At 47.2% G+C, this 23,003-nt stretch overlaps 1 protein-coding gene across 1 annotated transcript; it reads right to left on the bottom strand.

Moving 5' to 3' along the window:
* Nucleotides 1-504: 504 nt before the first annotated feature.
* GALR1 (galanin receptor 1) lies at nt 505-20,951 on the bottom strand. Its single transcript, XM_002757342.6, has 3 exons — nt 19,465-20,951; nt 14,537-14,602; nt 505-2,262 (listed from the first exon to the last, which is right to left on the bottom strand). The coding sequence occupies exons 1-3, from the start codon at nt 20,128-20,130 to the stop codon at nt 1,945-1,947; spliced, it is 1,050 nt and encodes a 349-aa protein (XP_002757388.1). The 5' UTR covers nt 20,131-20,951; the 3' UTR covers nt 505-1,944.
* Nucleotides 20,952-23,003: the final 2,052 nt, after the last annotated feature.

Genomic DNA, 23,003 nt, shown 5'->3' with positions numbered 1-23,003 from the left:
TGCTCCTATATTTGAATAAAGTGCAAAAAACATTCGAATCAAAGGGCTTATTCTTTAAGACCCTCACTTACACATACGTACAACTTCTTTGTCTGGTCAACAAACATGAAAATATATCACTTCCCAACCTGTCTAACATTTTTCTTTCCTTTTACCCAAAGAGTTATTAATAACATTGCAATTGTAAACACTGGTCACTGGAATATGATTAATGAAAGTAAGTGAATGAGCTAGAAAAGTCAGCATGCCAAAGGCTTATGTCAAGTCTGTATTTTTATCCAAAATTTGATGTTCCATGTGGAGTCCTGATTTGGCACAGATGTACATTACACATCATTGGTGTTTTTTGTTTTTTTGAGACAGAGTCTTGCTGTGCTGCCCAGGCTGGAGTGCAGTTGTATAGTCTTGGCTGACTGCATTCTGGACCTCCCAGGCTCAGGTGATCCACTGTGTCAGCATCCAGTGTAGCTGAAACTAGAGGCATGTGCCACCACACCCAGATAATTTTTGTATTTTTAGTAAAGCCCAGGTTTTGCCATGCTGCCCACGCTGGTCTTGAACTCCTGAGCTCAAGCAACCTACCCACCTTGACCTCCCAAAATGTTGGAATTACAGGCATAAGCCACCATTCCTAGGCAAATCCTTTTAAACAAACAAAAACAAATCTTGCTTTTGTTTCCTCCTAAAACATATCAAGGTCTTGCAGTCTGAAGAGCACTTTTCTGATCCAGGATAATTTAATATCTTCATGCCATTTTCTCATTGTAAACACATATCCATATGAAATTGTCATGAAAACTACATTTGAAATTCAAGTGGTGATGGTTTTGACCCCACATTAACATTTTTAGAGGAAATAACATTTGGTGGAAATGTGCATTACACATCATTACAAATTTAATGAAAAAACATGCATTCGTACAAGATAGGATATCCCTAGGTGGATTCAGTCTCATGATTTTTTAATGTTATCTAAATCAAACATGAAATATACTTTATAGGCATGGCCATTACATCATATGACTTACTGAATTCTGTCTAGTCTTCAGCCCATAGAAATTATTATCTATATCGACCTTACTGATTTTTTTTTCATCTCTCTTTCGAGTAGGTTCCATTCAAGGCATAATGAAAACCTTTGTCAAGTACTTATATAAAATTTCAATACCCAATTTTATTCTTAAAAACTCATTTGCACCTTCCATTACTAGGACAGTGGTCTCTGACTCTGTTTCCTTAATTCTATAAAGCCTAATTTCACAGGATAGATTTTAATCAACAGTGCCTACTACTGCACCCCAGGGTCACCACAACTCTGAGCTGACTCCTGAGAGAAACCGGCTGCATCTCAAACCACCGACTGCAGAAGCTCTGTACTCTAGCGACAAATGCAAGCAATGCACCTCTGCAATCAGACTTCAGGACGCCTTCTTCCCACTTAATAGATGTGCCTATGTAAATGGCCCCCAGAAAAATCATCATTGTATGTCCATGATCATATTTTAAAATACATAGTTCATAATATTACTTCTCTTAAAATTAAAGAATTGAAGCTCAAATTTTTTTCCTAAATATATTTGCTTTAAAATGTAGACTCCAAATATTCCTGACCATTTTGATGGGTCAGTCCTTAATCTATGAAGAGTTGAACATATCTATAAAATTCTACTAAGCTTTCATTTCTGAAGAGGAATAAAACTATACAGCATTGTCTTTTGTTTCTGAAACATAATTTCGAAATAAAATAAAATAGAAAAGTAATTCTCACTAGACCTAGGAATTTCCTAAATGGATCAAAGTGCTTTTGAACACAGGTGGGATTTAATTAAAATGACATGAGTTGTTGTTAAGAGAACAAGTTGCTACTAGTTCCTTCTGTTCGTTTCTGTGTCTGGTCCACTTATAAGGAAACTCAACAATAAGGATACTCTAATATTTGTTTGATCACACGTGGGTACAATTGGTTGATGGTGGGGTGTCTATTCGACTTTTGTTTTCTTTATTATCATTCAGATCTGAATCTTTGCGAAGGTGACACTTGAACACTTGCTTATAAGCCTTCCTGAAATTTTCAGAGAGAAATGCATATATGATAGGATTCACCGAGGAATTGCTGTATGCCAGGCAGTGGGCGGTGATTCTGAAGAAGAAGGAAGCCGGTGTCAGTGGGAAAACTCCAAACTCAACCCAGAGATGGATGATGTGGTGAGGCAGCCAGGAGATTCCAAACACCACGACCACCACCAGAATCGTCTGTGCAGTCTAGGAAAGGAGAGGAGGTGGAGGCGGCGAAGGACGGGGAGAGAAGGAGGAAGCAAGGGAGAAGGAGGAGGAGGGAAATTCATTGATTACAACACAAAAAGAATCCAGCATTTTAAAATATACCCTAAGCTAATTTTATGTATATTTTCATGAGATAAAAAATGGATACATCTGCTTTAAGTGTTAACCTTCACTTCCCATAATACTTTTGTTCATAAATTCTCCAAGACCTGTCATTACCTTCCAAAGTAATAATTTTATGATCTATGTGAAATGCATGATGGGAAGTACGCTTCAAGTCACAGAACTAGAAAAGTACGAAGAGTAGAGGCTGTGACTTCTAAACCAGCAGAACTGTTCAAGTGTGGCCCCACTGCAGCTGCATCACCAGCAGTGCATCTCGGGGGAGCGCCGCATAGTCAGTCACCTCCATGAACACGTGTGCAGGTGTTTACTTTTCCTTGTTAAACTCTGGCAAATTCAAGACCTAATTAACTGATGCACTGACGCGTTTCATTTCAGTTTCAGTCTATGGACCGAATTACCCTTTTTGCTTCCTTTCATTTCAGCTCTTTCTTTGCTGCTCCTAAGTAAGAAATACTCTGAAGTCAGAGGCAGAGTCTTCATGTTTCTTTTGTGGTTTCTGCTGAGAAAATGATAGGAGGAAGCCGTGGCTGATTAGAGACCTCAACAGGAGAGGGCATCAACCTCCTGAGATCAATAACCATTCGCCTGTGTGCCTGGCCACGGCCTCCTCGCTGGCCACAAACCTATGGGACTGGAATTAAGCCTATGGCAACTTTGCCTGTTCCACACATGTTGAAAGACAAGAGCTCAGTAGCTTAGTTTGTGATTAATTGAAAACTCTATCTCTCTGGATTCAAAGAAAAGACAATAATCTATTTTTTTCAAATGCTTTAATTATGGGAGTCTAATGTTTTCTAAACTATAAAACATAACAGTTGGTTCCCTCCTCAAACAGATTGTTCTCCAACAAGTACACCTTAAAACCCACACAGCCTCTAGTGCCTCAATGGTCACAGCAGAGCCATTGAAACCAGCAGAGCGATGATGGGGCCACACACATTATTTCACCAAGTCCCCTTTACAACCCTATGAGACAGACCCTATCATGACCCACAGGTTGTAGATGAGGAAACTGAGGCTCAGGAGGGGAGAAGCAAATGCCCAGTGTCCCATAGCTGAAATGCAAAGTTGGGGCTGGCAGCCAGGCAGACATGATCCCCAGTCCATGTGCTGCCCAGATGGGGGGGGCAAGGGAACCTGCAGTAAATCAGGAGCCACACCTCCCTCTCTGCACACAACACACAACAGGGCTGCTTCTCAAGAAGCATTATGCTAAATGTGTCGGCAATAAAGTCCCCCATGAGACAACCTCCATCTCAGTTCCCTGGCTTGAAGGGAGAGAGCACTTCTATATCCTCCTCTGTTTGACGGCTTCAGCTATCTGTTCTCTTTACCGGCGCGTTTACTTCTCATAGGAAAAGAGAAACATTAAGCATGTAAGAGGCGCACACTTTCAGCCCCTCGTCCAAAGCTTAGGACTCAAGGAACCGCTTTCTCTCAGACATACTCCAGGCTACAGTATTTTAGAGCATGCTTGGACATGGGGAAAGGAAGCATCAGTGTAAGCCAGCAGCAATCCCCCTGACACGGTTTGGCTGTGCTCCCCCACTTCCAGATCTCAACCTGAATTCTCATTTCCATAATCCCCACACATCATGGGAGGGACCTGGTGAAAGGTAATTGAATCACGGGGCAGTTTCCCTCATGCTGTTCTCATGATAGCAAGTGAGTTCTCACAAGATATGATGATTTTATAGGGGGTTTCCTCTGACCCTTCGCTCTCATTCTTCTTCCTGCTGCCATGTGACGAAGGATGTGTTTGCTTCCCTTTGTGCTATGATTGTAAGTATCCTGAGGCCTCCCCAGCCCCGTGTAACTGTGAGTCAATGAAACTTCTTTCCTTTACAAATTACCCAGTCTTGGGTATGTCTCTATTAGCAGCGTGAGAACAGACTAATACAGTAAATTGGTACTGCAGAGAGTGGGGCACTGCTATAAAGATACCCAGAAATGTGGAAGCAGCTTTGGGACTGCGTAATAGGCAGAGGTTGAAACAGTCTGGAGAGCTCAGAAGAAGACAGGAAAATGTGGGAAAGTTTGAAACTTCCAGGAAACTTGTTGAATGGCTTTGACCAAAATGCAGATAGTGATAGGAACGATGAAGTTCAGGCTGAGGTGGTCTCAGAGGGAGATGAGGAACTTCTTCAGAACTGGAGTCAAGGTCACTCCTGCTGTGCTTCAGCAAAGAGACTGGTGGCATTTTGCCCCCGCCCTCGAGATCTGTGGAACTTTGAACTTGAGAGAGATGGTTTGGAATTGGAATTTATGTTTATAAGGGAAGCAGAGCATAAAAGTTTGAAAAATTTGCAGCCTGACCATGCAATAGAAAAGAAAACCCCGTTTTTGGAAGAGAAATTCAAGCAGGCTGCAGAAATTTGCATAAGGAATAAGAAAGCAAATGTTTGTCAGCAAGACAGTGGGGAAAATGTCTCCAGGGCGCCTCAGAGGTCTTCATGGCAGCCCCTTCCAGCACATGCCCAGACGTCTAGGAAGAAAGATGGTTTCATGTCCAAGCCCAGGGCTTGCTGCTTTGTGCGGTCTTGGGACTTAGTGTCCTGTGTCCCATCTGCAGCAAAAAGGAGCCAACATATAGTTCAGGTCACTGCTTCGGTGGCTGTAAGCCCCAAGCCTTGGCAGGTTACCCATGATGTTGGGCCTGCAGGCGCACAGAAGTCAAGAATTGAGGGAACCTCCACTTAGATTTCAGAGGATGAATGGAAATGCCTGTATGCCCAGGCAGAAGTCTGCTGCAGGGGCAAAGCCCTTATGGAGAACTTCTGCGAGGGCAGCGTGGAATGGAGAGGTAGGGTTGAAGCCCACACACAGAGCCCCCACTGGGCACTGCCCAGTGAAACTATGAGAAGAGGGCTACCATCCTCCAGATCCCAGATCCACCAACAGCTTGCACCCTGCACTTGGAAAAGCCATAGACACTCAACACCAGCCATGAAACTAGCCTGGAAGGGGGTTATATCCTACAAAACCACAGGGTTAGAGCTGCCCAAGGCCATGGGAGCCCACCCCTTGCATCAGCATGACCTGGATGTGAAACGTGGAGTCAAAGGATGCCCCACTGAATTCAGACTTGCATGGGGCCAGCAGCCCCTTCATTCTGGCCAATTTCTCCTATTTGGAATGGGTGTATTTTCCCCAATGCCTGTAACCCCACTGCATCTAGGAAGTGTAAATGGTACTTGCTTTTGATGCAAATGCTCATAGGTGAAAGGTACTTGCCTTCTCTCAGATAAGACTTTAGACCCAGACTGTTGAGTTAATGCTGGAATGAGTTAAGACTTTAGGGGAATGCTGGAATGGGTATAATTGTGTTTTGAAATGTGAGGACATGCAATTTGGGAGGGGCCAGGAGCAGTAAGACATGGTTTGACTGTGTGTTCCCACCCAAATCTAATCTTGAACTGTAGTTCCTATAGTCTCCATGTGTGGTAGCAAGAACCCCCCAGGAGGCAACTGAACCATGAGGGCAGTTACCTTCATGCTATTCTCATGACAGTGAATGAGTTCTCATGAGATCTGGTGGTTTTATAAGGGGATTTTCCTCCCTTTACTCTCATTCTTCTCCTTCCTGCCACCATGTGAAGAAGGACGTGTTTGCTTACCCTGCCACCAGGATGGTAAGTTTCCTGAGGCCTCCCCAGCCCTGTGGAACTGTGAGTCAATTAAACCTCTTTCCTTTAAAAATTACCCAGTCTTGGGTATGTCTTTATTAGCAGCGTGAGAACAGACCAATGTACCCACTCTCCTCCCAGGCCTCACTTGGTTTCATAGAGCAGAAAAGCAAACCTCCATCCCTGGCCTTCTCTCACAGTGCACAGGTGTGGTGAAAGGTTCACCTGTGGCCACCAGTCTGTTTCCTAAACAGAAACACTCTGACTAAAATGGATGAGTGGGAGAAGAACAGTTTGAGGAAAAGAAGAGAAAGATAGAGAGAGAAAGAATGAAAACAGAGCTTTGTATTTCTTGTAACTTCACATGGAGGGAAGACTAAGACATAGGAAAGGGACTCCATGGCTGAGACAGCACTGTCCCACCACAGACTTTTCCTGGGGACACAGGACTTCCTACAACAGTCCTGCATGGACCTCACACCCTGCAGGACTATCATAGAGTGGTGGGAACCACACTGCTAGGAGGGGAAATCCTACATGGCAAAAGGACTCTTCTTATCACTTCCCATGAACTGGAGTCCCACTGCAAGAGAAAATGACAACCAGACTCTAACTCATAAGATAGCAGCTCTTCAAAGATTGACACGAGGTAGCAAAGTACGACGTGAGATGAAGTTTATCAGACAGAGGGACTGGAAGTCAGGAAGCTGTGCCCAGGATCTAGGCAGAGACATTAGAGGGAGGGCTAGATCTCTGATTAAGACCAGGACAAGTCTCACCAGCAAGGTGGACAGGAGACGAGCATGAGGCTCCGTATCGAGAGGCACCAGGGATTGCACAAGACCCCAGGACTTACAGCATGTCTGTGTTCCTGCCTGGCCATGCCATAAGCTGGTTGTATGACCTTTGCAAAATGCCATAAACTCCCTGAGCCTCAACTTCCTAATCTGAGAGTAGGATAAACCAATGCAATGATTCCTAGACCACGCCCCATCCACTTAAACACGACAAACAACTCAGGTATAAAAATCTGAGTGCGGGTTTTATGGGCTACAAGCTTACATATTAAAGCCATTTACTGCATGACACCCCAACCAGATGATGTGCTCACGTATATTAAGGGAATGCCTGCTATCAATCCATTTATCCATTAGTGGATGAGAAACGCCATTCTCAGATGACTCAATCCAAACAATCTAGATATAATTATACCTACAAATAGAATATAAAACATCATCGTTTCTTTCTAAGACTATCAGACCTTCTCTCCACTTCACAAAAGAGTCCCCCTCTGGGTATTGCATTTCATTGCTTCTTTAGACATTTTTACTAAGTACAAAGCAGAAATCGATCCCAGCAACTTCCTGATAAGATCCATGCGTTATCCACACCCACACGCACACGGCAGTGTGTCCTGAGGCCGGAGTGCTTTCTGTGGCGGTGTTTGCTAACTTTGCGGGTCTGTAACTCAAAGTTTACCTTTAAAGTTTCACTCGTCTCATTGGTCTTCCTAGAGCCACGGGCAAGAATCAGGTTCTTTTTCTTGGTTTACCAGCCGCTTGGAAATGAGATGGGATTACTGTTTGCAGCATAAAAGTCAGGAAAGAAGGCTTAACGGGCATTCGCATAAACTGTACCATGTGCCTCAGATTGTTCCCAAAACCATTTCACAGAAGGCTTGTCAACACTGACCAACCTCTCAGCTAAGTATCTCCAGGAGATGACTGTTTTCCTCGTGTTTATCAAGCATCTCCGGCCAGTGAAGCTGAAGGCCTCCTACTTGTAAGAAACCAGCTCCCTGCAAACACGCCCTGGGCCCCTAGTCCTGCTGCCTTTGAGCAGAGTCCAGTTCAGTCGTAGCAACATCCATGTGGCAAATACCCCATTGTGCATGGTTGAAACCAGGAGATGATTTTTATCCTCATTCTTCCCTTGCAAAGGAGGCTGGCAGAAGATGAGACATAGGGCAAGAAGTTTCAAGCCGCTAGAAAACCATCTTTCTTGATTTACTCTTGCTTCACACTGTCAAACTCAGGAAACAAGATGCCTAGAATACACTAGCTCAAAGCTAAAGATCTGGCAAAATAATGCACGAGCACTAATTTCAACCCTGGGATTTAAGTAGGTTAGTATGTCCATCCTTACCCAGTGCAAAGCTTTTTTTAAACTTCAGATAGTTACACCTCATCCATTATGGCTCTAAAGCAATTAGTAGAGGTTGTTAGTTACCCAAGAATCCTCCTTTTCCAAAAGCTCAGCCAGGTACAGTGGCTTATGCCTGTAATCCCACCACCACTTTGGGAGGTTGAGGCAGGAAGATCATTGAGGCCAGAAGTCCTAGGCCAGCCTGGGCAACATACTGAGACCCCATCTTTAAACACCATTTTCAGATAACTTAGCTGGGTGCAGCAATGTGCACCTGTAGTCCCAGCTACGCAGGAAGACTACTGAGGTGGGAGGATCTCCTGAACCCAACAGGTTGAGGCAGCAGTGAGCTATCATCCAGCACTGTGTCACAGCCTGGGCAACAGAGCAAGGCTCCATGTCTAAAAATAAATGTAAAAGGAGCTCAGGAAGGTGTTTGGAGAACCACTGATGAATTACATAAAAGCCACACCAAAAGGGACGTTGTCTTACCAACCTCAAGTTAAAGGTAATAACAAATGCCTTGTTCACTATCAACCCCTAAGGCTGAAGCAGCTCCTCTTCCTCAGAAAGAGCTGGAAAAATCCCAGCTACTCAGGAGGCTGAGGCAGGAGAATTGCCTGAACCCAGGAGGCAGAGGTTGCGGTGAGCCGAGATGGCGCCATTGCACTCCAGCCTGGGTAACAAGAGTGAAACTCCATCTTAAAAAATAAAAGAGCTGGAAAAGCCACTTCCTATCTTTCCCACAGAAACATCAGAAAGTAACCAAACTCCAAATCTGCAGGAGCTTGATTTTAGACTTCCAAACGCCAGGACTGCAAGAAATACATTTGTATTGTTTATGGGCCACCCAGGATGTGCCATTTTCTTACAGCAGCCGGAATGGATTAAGACCAGTGGATTGGCGCAGAGAAAGTAACATAGAGAACTCCCCTCTCTGGAGAAGGAGGGTGGTTTTTAAAAGGTATTTCCAACATAATTCTTTCTTCTCCCTTACAGGGTCCTCCGTCTTCATTAGACAGACCTGTCCCCTGTGTGTGCACGGCTTCTCTCCTTTGTCTATTTAGTGTATAGAATCCCAACATTACCTTATGATGGAGAAAAAGTCATCACCTAAAATTACGTGCTAAATCTCAATACATCTTCTTACACTTGAGTTTAGGTCTTTTATTCGCATGGTTTCTTTGTACTCCTTCTGCTTAAAGTATCTGAAAAAATATTAATCTCTCTTCTTACTGTGAGATGCTCTTTTCCAAGTCATCTGAGATGTCTGTTCTTTCTTCAAAGAATTTTACTCACAATGTGTCTAATGGAACTTGGCTTGGGAGAAAAAAAGTGACTAAAAGATGAAGATTATTTTTCAAAAAATTCATAAATTGTATACATGACAGCCAAGAGCTCACTGAATTACTTTAAGCCAAAGAAACAATGACAAAAAAAGCAAACGTTAAAAGAGCCCAGTGGTTTGATAGGATATCAAGAGATCCTTTAATCCCATTTTCTCCAAGAAGCAACCATCCCATTTGGGTGGTCTTTCCCATTTTGAGGTCTTCCAAGGTTCTAACAGTCAGCTTTGAGCCAGAAACATTTCTTTAGGTCTAACAGAGCTTAAGCAAAGCATGTGATTGATCACAGCGCTTCATCTGCAGTAAAAATCCCATTCTTCTTTGCACTTTCTCCAAACGTGAATAACCGTTAGTATGTTTATCATGAAAGGCCAATCTCCCCACCCCATAATACTTACAACTCTCAACGGGAAAGCCCTGCATGGACGGTGGCACAGTCTCAAAGTTTGTGTCCCCACCCCCTCCAAAAAATTCATATATTGGAACCTAATCACCAAAGGGATCGTATTAAGAGGTGGGGCTTTTGGGTGGTGATTAGGCCATGAGGGGTGGGGAGACCTGCTAATGGGACTAGAGCCCTTATGAAAGAGGGCCCAGAGAGCTGCCTATCCCTTCTACCCTATGAGGACACAGAGAGAAGGGCCATCTATGAACCAGAAAATAGCCCTCAGCAGACACCGAATCTGCAGGAGCTTGATTTTAGACTTCCAAACGCCAGGACTGCAAGAAATACACTTCCACTGTTTATGAGTCACCCGGGCTATGGCATTTCCTTAAAACAGCCTGGACAAACTAAGACCAGTGGGCACAGCACAGAGCAAGGGAACTTCACTTAGCCACTGAGAGAAAGGGCTGCAAACAAGTGGCGCTGAAGTGAGCAAACCATGCACATCCCCGTCACATCTTCCGTTACCCATCACATGATGACACATGTGCAGCAGCAGTAACTTTCCGCGCTGCGACCTGGGAAACTCCCGCAAAGAACCAGTCCAGTTCCTGTCTTCAGGGAAGTTGCCATATATTCTTGCTTTCTGTTTCCTCCCAAATTTCCCCTTTCTTGCCTCTTCTGCCTCTGTCCCCTTCTCTCCGCCACCTCCCTTCACTCCCTTCCTTCCACTCCGTCTTCTTACCCTTCCTCTGCTCCTCTCTCCCATAATCTTTGTTAGATGCACACATACCACACCACCACCACAATGGCCACCACCACCACCAATGTCACCATCACCACCACCACCACCACAATGGCCACCACCACCATCACCATCACCACCACCACCACCAATGTCACCATCACCACCACCACCACCATCACCATCACCACCACCACCACCACCAATGTCACCATCACCTCGACCATCACCATCAGTCACCGACACCACCATCACCACCATGACCACCACCACCACCACCACCACCACAATGGCCACCACCACCATCACCACCACCACCACCACCACCAATGTCACCATCACCACGACCATCACCATCAGTCACCGACACCACCATCACCACCATGACCACCGCCACCACCACAATGGCCACCACCACCAATGTCACCATCACCACCACCACCACCACCACCAATGTCACCATCACCACCACCACCACCAATGTCACCATCACCACCACCATCACCATCACCACCACCACCACCACCACCAATGTCACCATCACCACAACCATCACCATCAGTCACCGACACCACCATCACCACCATGACCACCGCCACCACCACCACCTTCATCACCACCATCACTACCACCACCATCGTCATCACCAACACCATCACATTTATTTGTTCTATCAAGCAAGGAGCCAATTAAATACATCAACAAAGATCTGACATCTGTTCAGTGGCTGTTAAGGGTTAGAGGCGATGAAGATAGAAGAGAAAATATTCATCACTTCTTCAAATGCTAGAACCTCCTCCTGGTAAGAATGAGCAAGAGGCAGTTCCTCTTAGAATCCCCTGGATCAGCTTGGTCCTACACAGAGCAGGTGCTCTAAAAATCGCTGACCAAGGAGAAATTAGAAACAATCCTTAATTGTCTATAAAGAATCATTTTCTTAGAAGTAAGAAGTGTGTCTCAGAGGAAACATAAATAGACATATGAGGAAAATGGAAAATCTCTACCATGGCAGCACATCACCAAAAACAGAGGAGGAAGGCTGGGCGCGGTTGCTCAAGCCTGTAATCCCAGCACTTTGGGAGGCTGAGGCGGGTGGATCACGAGGTCAACAGATCGAGACCATCCTGGTCAACATGATGAAACCCCGTCTCTACTAAAAATACAAAAAATTAGCTGGGCATGGTGGTGCGTGCCTGTAGTCCCAGCTACTCAGGAGGTTGAGGCAGGAGAATTGCCTGAACCCAGGAGGCGGAGGTTGCGGTGAGCCGAGATCGCGCCATTGCACTCCAGCCTGGGTAACAAGAACGAAACTCCGTCTCAAAAAAAAAAAAACAGAGGAGGAAAACACCAACTTCTAGAGTTTATCAAATTCATATAACTTAGTACTTGGTCAGCTGCTCTAATGAGGGGCTTCGAGGCTTAAAATGAAATGAAATACACATAATAATCGTTCAGACATAAGAAAGAATCAACAGAATAAAGCCGTAACATGGTCGTTATTTATATTGCACCTTGTATTCTTAGGTGGGTATCCTAAAAACTGCATGATTGCATTTCTAGCACACGCTAATTTTTTTGTTGCCAGGAAAAAGAAAAGGCTTCATGTTTGGGCTTTATGACCAATTCTCTACCATTGGTTTTGACTGCAGGGTACCAGGCGGCCTTTTAGCCACACTGCTGCTCATAAACGGGGAAAGTCAGGAGGAGCTCTCCTTTATTCAAGCAGAATTTTTTAAGTAAACATGATTAAATGTGATCTCAACTAGAATTTCTATAAATTATGCATGTCATTGATCATAACGAAACTTAGTAACAAGAGTGAAAACAAGGTATTTTAAGATGTTATTAGTAACACTTTTGGGTTAAAATGTCTGGTCACAGCCTCCTACTCCTTAATCACATTGCCCAATAATCCCACTCTACTTTCTCAAATCAGAAGTTATACAGATATTTTCTGAGTAAGAGTTAATTTAATCTTGATCTGTGAAATAGTTTTTCCTCAGAATGTAGAATGCCATGACCATCAGTACCACTGCTCAGGAGAAGCCTGTTTAAATCAGGTCTCGGGGATGAGAAGGTCAGTTTGCAGCAGGAGGAATCTGCTTTCAGCCTCACGCACTCTTCAGTCTTTACCTGCTGGGTCAGAGCCAGCACACGTGTGGCAGAAAGAGACAAGGCTGGCGCAGCACTCTGGCAGGTTAAGGGAGGGATTATAACAATGTTGTTGCTTGTCTTTTTTTTTTTTTTTTTTGAGACGGAGTTTCACTCTTGTTACCCAGGCTGGAGTGCAATGGCGCGATCTCCGCTCACCGCAACCTCCACCTCCTGAGTTCAGGCAATTCTCCTGCCTCAGCCTCCCGAGTAGCTGGGATTATAGGCACGCGCCACCATGCCCAGCTAATTTTTTGTATTTTGAGTAGAGACAGGGTTTCACCATGTTGACCAGTATGGTCTCGATCTCTTGACCTCATGATCCACCCGCCTCGGCCTCCCAAAGTGCTGGGATTATGGGCGTGAGCCACCGCGCACAGCCCAACAATGTTGTCTTAAAGGAGAACCAAAAGAGCCTTCCAGAATCACAACAGAGATGGCAAAGACAAAACATGATGACTACACTTTTCCTCCAAGTATGCATGTCAGCGGCTCTGCACGCTCTCAGTTGACCCAGGCACACCTCCTGGTGAGGCGCACAATCAGCATAGCCCGCCTTTCCTCACCTTTCCAGATCTTTTGATCTCACCTCCCAGCTAAGTTTGAATGCAACACGGAGTGACCTGCAATGCCCTCTGACTTCACTGAGGATGACCCTCATTTCCACCCTAAAGGTGGGAGGCTCATCTCAAGCACCCATAGCCACGCCCATGCCAAGGACCCTCAATGTTACAGGCTTTGGGAGGAGGTGAGGACAAGTAAAAGTAAAGATAAACTAAGCTCTGAAAAGCACTGTAGATACGTCTGTGATCACTAAGCCCTGAAAAGTCCCGTAGACACGTCTGTGGTCACTAAGCCCTGAAAAGTACCGTAGACACGTCTGTGGTCACTAAGCCCTGAAAAGTACCGTAGACACGTCTGTGGTCACTAAGCCCTGAAAAGTACCGTAGACACGTCTGTGGTCACTAAGCCCTGAAAAGTACCGTAGACACGTCTGTGGTCACTAAGCCCTGAAAAGTACCGTAGACACGTCTGTGGTCACTAAGCCCTGAAAAGTACCGTAGACACGTCTGTGGTCACTAAGCCCTGAAAAGTACCGTAGACACGTCTGTGGTCACTAAGCCCTGAAAAGTACCGTAGACACGTCTGTGGTCACTAAGCCCTGAAAAGTACCGTAGACACGTCTGTGGTCACTAAGCCCTGAAAAGTACCGTAGACACGTCTGTGGTCACTAAGCCCTGAAAAGTACCGTAGACACGTCTGTGGTCACTAAGCCCTGAAAAGTACCGTAGACACGTCTGTGGTCACTAAGCCCTGAAAAGTACCGTAGACACGTCTGTGGTCACTAAGCCCTGAAAAGTACCGTAGACACGTCTGTGATCACTAAGCCCTGAAAAGTACCGTAGACACGTCTGTGGTCACTAAGCCCTGAAAAGTACCGTAGACACGTCTGTGGTCACTAAGCCCTGAAAAGTACCGTAGACACGTCTGTGGTCACTAAGCCCTGAAAAGTACCGTAGACACGTCTGTGGTCACTAAGCCCTGAAAAGTACCGTAGACACGTCTGTGGTCACTAAGCCCTGAAAAGTACCGTAGACACGTCTGTGGTCACTAAGCCCTGAAAAGTACCGTAGACACGTCTGTGATCACTAAGCCCTGAAAAGTACCGTAGACACGTCTGTGGTCACTAAGCTCTGAAAAGTACCGTAGATACGTCTGTGGTCATTACCTTTTTCTTGGATGTTTCAGACTTCTTTGACATGCTCTTCAACTTTTTGTGCAAATGATTAAGGACCTGAAAGACACAAATGAAATCAGTTCACCTCGCCTCTCACAACCCACTGCCTATTTTGGATTAACCATTATCGACATGCTGAAATGGTAACATCATTATTTGTGAGACCATTCAGATTAGGTGATTAGGCGACAATGAATACGAGTTGCCAAATCCATTCTTTTCTAACATGTAGGGGTGCCCCAGGAACAAGTTCACAGCCAGAGCACCTGTTTGCAGGGAGTGCCCAGTACATGGAGCTCTGGGGTTTTGTCTAGAAAGAACCATGCCATGACCCACTCATGCATGCTTCTTAGTCTATTGTCTGCCTCAGTTTCCCCCAGGAGCCCACATAGTAACAAACACCAGGTCCATGCTACATGTCAGGCACAATGTCAGATCCTGGATATGTCAAAAAACTGGAGGTTTGCCCTTCCGAAATTCATCATCTGATGGGGAAAGAAGTCAAGTAAACAGAGGACGACGGTATCATCAGATGTGTCTTCAGTGCAGCCAGGCCAAAGATGGCCTGCGTTTGTGCCAAAATCGTCTTTCTTTCTTCCTCATATCGGCCGCCTCCACTGCAATTTTGTCGGCCAGTCACCACCCACTAGGCCTCCTTTCATCCATTACTCAAATCCTACCCACTGTGCTGTGCTTTTAGACAGCTCATTGGGGATTCGGTATCACTGATGATTTATAAACCATTTTTGCAAGGTTTTAAAACGAGTGTCCCTGTCAGGGAATCTCCTTGAGACACAGTGGCTCCCATAGTTAAAGAAACCATTTTTGTCTTTTTTTTTTTTTTTTTTTTTGCCAATGTAATACTCACAAGAAATGTCATGAAAATTTGGAGGTTTTGATGTAGGAATTTCCAACGTATATTTGGTCTTAGACAAATTGTCAAGCCCACAGAACTGTTACTTAAGTTCATTTCCATATCCCAGCTTAGGGAAGATCCAGAAAAATCGAGCCCCAGGGTGGCTAAGTGCTTTAGATCATCTGTAGATTGCTGAGAAGTCTCTCAAGGAACCAGAAGCCATGTTCCGACCAGTTCTCTGCTCCCTGCAGCACGGCAGCATGGAAATCATTTAACTGAACTGAGCTTATTGCAAAAGCCCTTCCATTCAGCCAGAGGAGACACTTTCAGAGCAATTAGTCAGACCCTACCTGGAAGCCACCGGACATATTTACCAGCTGCCCAGGCCCTATACAGGTGAAGAAGAGGCCATCAGGAGGTATGAATTTCTGACTTCAAATTCTCTCCCCTTCTGAGATGCTTCCCACTTCCTGAAATGACTCAGCAACATCCACTACAAAACAAGTGTTTGCTTGCCACAGGAGCGTTTGGGAAAACACTCAACGCATCGACAAGGTATTCCTTCACTGTTCTGCCTGCAGACATCAGAGTACCAAACCCCGAATGCAAGGCAACCACAGAACGGGAGCTTTCCTGCAGGAGCAAATGAGAGCGTTTCAAAGGGGAAGGGAAGGGCTGCAGGAGGCAGGACCCTGCCCAAGAGGACAGGACTGCCTAGGTGGCTCAGTGGCAGCCTTCCCAATGGGAAACAGCAGGACAACACTGGCCACTGATGATAGGGGACCCAGGAGAGACCAGAGGACAGGCCACACAAGCAAAATCAGAGAGGGACACCTGGACAAATCACAACAAAACATCCAGATGTGACCAGCTTCATAACGCTGCCAAGCTCCATCCATTCCTTCCAAGAAGGAACTTGGATCCCAGCTCAGCCACTTCAGAACACTTCAGTACGTTGAATGCTGTTAAATAAAGAAAATACTCAAGGATATTTTTATTTGCTCTGTTTCTCTTCAATGGCTCACACTATGAGCACAGGATGATATATCATGGTGCACCCCAGTGAAGGTCTGGTCAGCAAAGTAGGAAGAATGTAGATATCATGACAGGTTATGACATGTTTAAGAAGACAGTGATAGTAGCATACTGGGGTCCCTTGCTGAGTCTGCCAGTTTCTGAGTGTGCACAGGAAGGTGCCAGCTCAAAGCAAACCCAGGTCCTGCTGGGCATACCCTGGGGATTTGGAGTGATTTAGTGGGCTGGGCCCATCGCGTTTATCCTCATGGTAGAACAAGGAGGTTCTGAACAGTAATTCACTCTAAGGAAGGTAACCTAGGGTCACAGCCCTGTACAAAAACAGCTCCACAGCAGCAGAGGGGAGGGGCTCCTCAGGGGACACTGGGCGGACCACTTCAACTCATCCTCCAGCCCATGTATTCGATGAGTTTCCCAGAAACTGGTGCAAAAAACTGTTCCGTTACAAACTTGTAAGAATTTGGAGGCAAAAGGCAACTCTGGAATGCAACTGTCTTGAGTGTTTTTGTTTGTTTAAAGCATCATAACCTCAGGTTCCCTTTTAGCCATCTGTGTTTTTTCAGGTCATCCAACAGACCTGGAGTTCGGAGAACAGCGAATCCTGAAACTCACACGCAAGTAGCAAAATCCTTAACTGGATGGTGCACACCTGATGCCTGAGCTAAAGAAAAACAGCTTGAAACAACGAATTATCTCCGCCTACCCATGACAGCCCTGAAATGAACTTGCAAATATGATGCTGAATGCAAAATATTTTTCCAGTTATGCTTGGAAGGAAACTATTTCCATATTTTAAAAATCCAAATTCATTACTTTTTTTAAAAAAACTGTTTTGTAAATTTTGCCCTTCTGTGTGACTTTTATAGACTTGCAAATGACAGAAATGTAACCTAATTTATTCCTAAAAGCTTATTTTGTCATTTCCAGTAAGAAGACTTTAGTTCTTCTCCCCAGAGGCTTCAGGGGCATAAGGAAGAATGTACTTCAGTTCTAATGCAGTAATTGGGAACTTGACAGCCATGTTTTCAGAATCCCATTCTCACACTTCAGTGTCCTCAAGGCCTCACCAACTGTCCTTTCCTCAGGAGACTGGGAATCCCTGTGTTAAATCCTTCCTGAATCATTCACCAGCTTCATAATCTGGGTCAGGTGTTCTTTTCTAAAGCTCTTTTTTCTTAAATAATAAAATCTGGGTAAATAATAAAATAGCCCCAAGCCACAGAGGTGTGCCAATTAAATGAGATGGTGCACATATCAGATAATTGTGCTATGTAAAATAGCCTTTGTTTAGCATTTGCAGAAGACCACATTAATAAACCAGCCATTTTCCAAATAGCTAAGGTAGAGTTATTTTCCAAATTCCCTTACTGCTACTATATTTCTTTTTTTTTTTTTTTTAAACAGAGTCTCGTTCCATCACCCAGGTTGGAGCGCAGTGGCGCCATCTTGGCTCACTGCAACCTCTGCCTCCCGGGTTCAAGTAATTCTTCTGTGTCAGCCTACTGAGTAACTTGGACCACAAGTGCCTGCCACCACGCCCTGCTAATGTTTGTATTTTTAGTAGAGACGGGGTTTCACCCTGTTGGTCAGGCAGGTCTTGAACTCCTGACCTCAGGTGATCACCTGCCTCGGCCTCCCAAAGTGCTACTATATTTCTTTATAATTGCCTTTTGGTGCAGGCTGTCCAGATAATATCCAAAAACATTACTATTCAAAATAGACACAATCTACAGAGATAAACTAGATGGAGAGAAACAGGTGGCTTATGGTAACATTTGTGTTGAGAAGAATACCTTGTGAACTGAGTGTTGAAAGTTCTTGTTCTACCTAGTTAGGTTATTTGTGGTTGTATAATCACAGCCTTATGGAAACAGAATGAGAGACAGAGATGTGAAGTCAGGTGGAACCTGGTAACAGAGCTGCATTTCCAATAGTGACGCCCTGGAGCTAGCAGGGTGGGGACACTGGGTTTACCCCTGAATCACCATCACCTGATTATTAAAATAAGCGCCTGTTTACGCAAGTAGAAACACGTGTGTCAAACGCTGAAGCCCTTTTCATCGGTATAGAATCTTCAAACCCTTGTGGACTTCATGAAAAAGAATGTGGGTGCTGAGCTCTGCCCGACTATACAACGGGAAAAGCCATCTCCCAGGAAGGGGGTCCCGGCCCGCTGAAGCCACACGCGTGGACGGGGCCTCTGCTACATTTAGGCGAAGATCCGCCGCCTCAACCTCTCCCCCCAGTCCAGGAGACCATTCTAAAAAAGATTGAAATGGAGAAGCCCACAGCTCGAGTCCATTCCATTCAAAGTTCCCTGGAGCCTGCCGTCAGGACCCTGTCAAGAAACACCTTTTTGCCTCTTGGGTTTATGAAGCTAAGTTTCAGAATAAATAAAATTCGAAGCTCTGTCCCTGGGATCAGCGGCTTCACACCGCCCGGAGTGCGCAAAGCCTTCGGAGCGAGGGCGAACTGCGCACCGCGAGGGTGGGGGGCCGCCCGCGAGTCACCCCCACAGCCGCTGAGAGCCCGGGAGGGGCGGTGGGGACCCGCCACCCCCGCGAAAGGCCCGCGCTCTGGTGACCACGCTCCCTCTCAGGTCCCACAGCCCTGCGGCGGTCACTTCCCCGAGAGCTGAAGTGGTTTGAGAGTAGCTGGAAGGGAGCCGGGTTTCCGGTGCTGGGAGGGATGCCGCCTCCCCCGCACATCGCCGCGGCAACCTGGGGGCGTTGAAGGTCCGCCGTGGCGAGGAAGGGGTGGGAGGGGAGGAGAAACTTGTTCTACCAGACCCCAAGGGCAAACTTTCCCCAGCACGTCTCACACTCCAAGTAACTTTCGGGCGCAAGCCAATGGCACGCTCCAGCAGAGGCCGGGGAACCTCTCTACCCAGATCCGCCCAGCACCGCCCGGGGCGAGGCCACGGCTTCGGCGGGGCCACCGGACCCTGAGACCCCCGGCATCCCCCACCCCCGCCCCTCGGCCCTCCCTCGCGCGTCACGGCCCCGCGCCCGCCGCGCCCGCCCCGCACCTTGGCGTAGCAGAAGCTGATGAGCAGGAGCGGCAGCAGGTAGCCGAAGACGAAGGTGCACACCACGTAGGCCTTCTTGTGGCGAGGGTCGGGCCACTGCTCCCAGCAGAAGGTCTGGTTGCTGGCGCGCGGGTGGAAGAGGCCCTGGTGGTAGGCCACCGGCGAGGCCATGGCGATGGACAGAGCCCAGATGCAGCCCACGCCCAGCAGCGCGTTGCGGGACACCCTGAGCGAGGAGGAACGCCGCGAGTGCACGATGGCCACGTAGCGGTCCACGGACATCGCGGCCAGCGTGAAGATGCTGACCAGCATGGACACGGTGAAGAAGTAGTGGGTGAACTTGCAGATGAAGGCGCCCAGCACCCAGGTGGGCAGCGCGTACACGGTGGCCTGGAAGGGGATGCAGAAGAGCAGGTAGGCCAGGTCGGCGATGCTCAGGTTGAGGATGAACAGGTTGGTGATGCTCCGCGGCTTGCCCGGCTTGCTGCGCGCCAGCACGGTGATCACCAGGCTGTTGCCCAGCACGCCCAGCGCGAAGATCAGGCCGAACACCACCAGCGTGGCGAAGTTCTCCGCGCCGATGCGGAACAGCGGCCGGCGCTCGCGGGCGGAGGGCTCCGGCCAGCTAGCGTTGCCCTCGCTGAGGTTCCCGGCCGCCAGCTCCATGGCTAGCGGGGTTGCCCAGGCGAGCGGCGGGGCGCGCCGGGACCGAGGGACGGCGGGTGCGTGGCGGCGAAGGTGGGCGCCGGGGGTGGCCGGGGTCCCGGCGCGATGCAGGGAATGCGGGAGTTTCCGAGCCTGGGCTTCCTCGGAGGCGCGCGCCGGCAGGGGCAGGGATCAGGCGGCCGCGCCTGGTGGCACCGTCTTCGCGCCGGGTCCTTCTGAGAGAGGGCGGGTCGGGAGCGCGGAGCCGGACCTTCTCGGGAAGGGCAGTAGTCTCGAGAGCTCTGGGGTCCCCTGCCTGGGCGCCTCCGCCCGCCGCGCGACCACGTAACCTGGGAGGAGGTAGAAAGGCTTCCCGCGCCTTACCGCTGCAGATCTCCGCCGGCCGTTTTCCCTCGATCCGGCGGCGCTGCGGGCTGCACCTGTTGCTCAGAGCCGCTCCTTCCCGCGGCGTTTCCCGGCACCTGCCGGGAGCTCAGCAGCGGAGCCGACGCTCCAGCAGACAGGGCCCCCCGCGCTCCCCACGCTCCGCGCCCCCTCGCCGGTGGGCTGGCGCCGCCAACTTCCTCCCGGCCTCTGCAGGGACTCCGAGTCGTCCACAGGGCGAGAGCGCTTTTGGGGGCTTCCTGGCGGTGGACGGAGTCGGGTGCCAGAGGCCTCCCTGCTGCCACCGAGGGGCGAAGACAGCCCGGCTGAAATCCGCGCCCCTGGAAATCACAGTGCTGGAGCGGAGACCGGACGGATTCGAGCAGGATAGGTCGCAGCCCACCTCCTGGCTGGACCCGGCTCGCGCTCGCCTCCGAGAGGTGCCGACCTGCTCCACTGGCGGGCGGGGGGCGGGGGTGTGGCGGAGGGGTGCGCTGCGCTCCTCACCCGTCAGTGCCTCTCCTGCTCCTCCTCCTGGGGTGTCAGTCCGCGAGAACGCGTCTGTCGGAGGAGTAACCCCAGGAAACCGAGGCTGACGCGGCTACCTGGAGTTTTGTAAAATTCGCCCCCTAATCCCATCCTGAGCCCGCGGCTTGCTAGGGAGGGGCAAGTGGGAGGGAAGGAGGTGCGTTAAGCTTCTCTGTAGACTTGGATGGCATTGAAGGGGAAGGCTGCTCAGGCCACTCAACCTCACATCATGTGCCTCGCATTACTCATCTGAGGGACATAACTGCAGCAATGACAAACACAATATTTTTTAGGTGAAAGAACATGTTTAGTATCTTACTGCCGTAAAATGTGAATTTGCCAGAAAGGAACTAAGCCGTTTCCGGACAGAAGGGTTAGGGGCATTATCTTTGTAACCTTGGTGGTTCCCAACTAGAGAGCTGACACTAAATCCTTTGTTTGCAGTGATTTGTCTGTTTTTCACTTTCAAAAGCACCGATGCACTTCCAGCATTCTCCATCTGGCGATTGTCCTTGTTGTCCGGACACAGTGCCTGAGGGAATGGGTAATCCAAAGGCCAAAAAGGACAGGGGCTATTTGCCTTGAGGAGTTGGGGGAGTAGGATGATATTTTTCTATCTTGCCAGCTCTGTTCTGCCTCATTTCCAGATGAATTTTGATGCAGTTCATTGAACACCTATGTATTTTATCACTCATTGCTAGGGACTTCCTTGCAAGGGGATTGTTCTATTTACACTAATTTTCTGGAAGACAAACTGACTGTAAGCAACTTGCCTATTTAGGTATCTTGCTAAAGCCAAGAGTGCTCTTACCTACCCTGACCTGAGACAATGCCTTGAAACTTCCTTAGCTGATCTTGCCAGTCAGTATTGCTTTTATTCCCTAAGATGCTCTCTGACCCAGGCTTTCCAGGTATCCTGTTGTATTGGACAGTTCTGTTGTGTTGAAAGTCAGTTGCCACAGAGCGCGGTGGCTCAGGCCTGTACTCCCAACACTTTGGGAGGCCCAGGTGGGCGGATCACCTGAGGTCAGGAGTTGGAGACCAGCCTGGCTAACATGCTGAAACCTTGTTTCTACTAAAAATACAAAAAATTAGCCCGGCGTGGTGGCTCGTGCCTGTAATCCCAGCTACTCGGGAGGCTGAGGCAGGAGAATCACTTGAACCTGGGAGGCGGAGGTTGCAGTGAGACGAGACCTCTCCATTGCACTCCAGCTTGGGCAACAAGAACAAAACTCCATCTCAAAAACAGAAAAATAATTGTAATATGAGATTTGGGAGAGTTTTTAAATTATGAACTATTTTGACATGAAACAGATAATAAAATTACATTGACTACCAATGTACCCACCATACAGGTTGAAATAATTTTTAAACATTCTTAATAGAGTTGAAGTCACTTGTACATACTTTCAATCACAACCTCCACCTCTCCCACTGTCTCCAAGTAACCTACATTTGTTGTCAGTCACTGCTTTATACATTTTTGGCATATATGCATATGATCTTAAATAATATATTGTGGTGGGTTTTTTTTTTTTTTTTTTGCTTTAACATTATGTGGTTGGTATTATGGTACATGTTTTGTTTTGGTTTATCCTTGAAGTATAATTCGTCTGTTATTACTACAGGTTCACCAATATTCTTTGCTTTGTATTTGCCTCTTACATCTTTTGCCACCTTCTTATGTTATGTCCTGTGACTTAAAGGTATCTCTTTACTACAGCCCATAACTGAATTATTTTAAAACGCAATTTGACAATCTCTAGTTTTTAACTGGCGAGTTTAGGTCATTTATATTTATTGCTATTACTAATCTACATGGATTTATTTTTAACATTTTATTTTGTACTTTTTATTTGTTTTCTACTTCTGTGCTTTTTCTCTGTTTTCATGATGTCTTTCCAATTGCATTTTAAAGCATTTTCTCCCTTCCTCACTCCCTCCCTTCCTCCATGTCCTTAAACAAGGAAGAAATGTGGTCT

The sequence above is a fragment of the Callithrix jacchus genome, chromosome 13 (assembly GCF_049354715.1).
Source record: "Callithrix jacchus isolate 240 chromosome 13, calJac240_pri, whole genome shotgun sequence".
NCBI classification, from domain to species: Eukaryota; Metazoa; Chordata; class Mammalia; order Primates; family Cebidae; genus Callithrix; species Callithrix jacchus.
Note: the sequence above shows the minus strand (reverse complement) of the source record. Positions and strands in the feature narration are given on the sequence as shown.

Bases quoted from the DNA above. Each gene is read 5' to 3' on its own strand.
- GALR1 (XM_002757342.6), bottom strand. From the start codon at position 20,130: ATGGAGCTGGCGGCCGGGAACCTCAGCGAGGGCAACGCTAGCTGGCCG. The intron at 14,603-19,464 runs GTGCGGGGCGGG...TGTGTCTTTCAG, and splicing joins TCAGCTTCTGCTACGCCAAG to GTCCTTAATCATTTGCACAA. The intron at 2,263-14,536 runs GTAATGACCACA...CTCCTTTCCTAG, and splicing joins CTGAAACATCCAAGAAAAAG to ACTGCACAGACGATTCTGGT.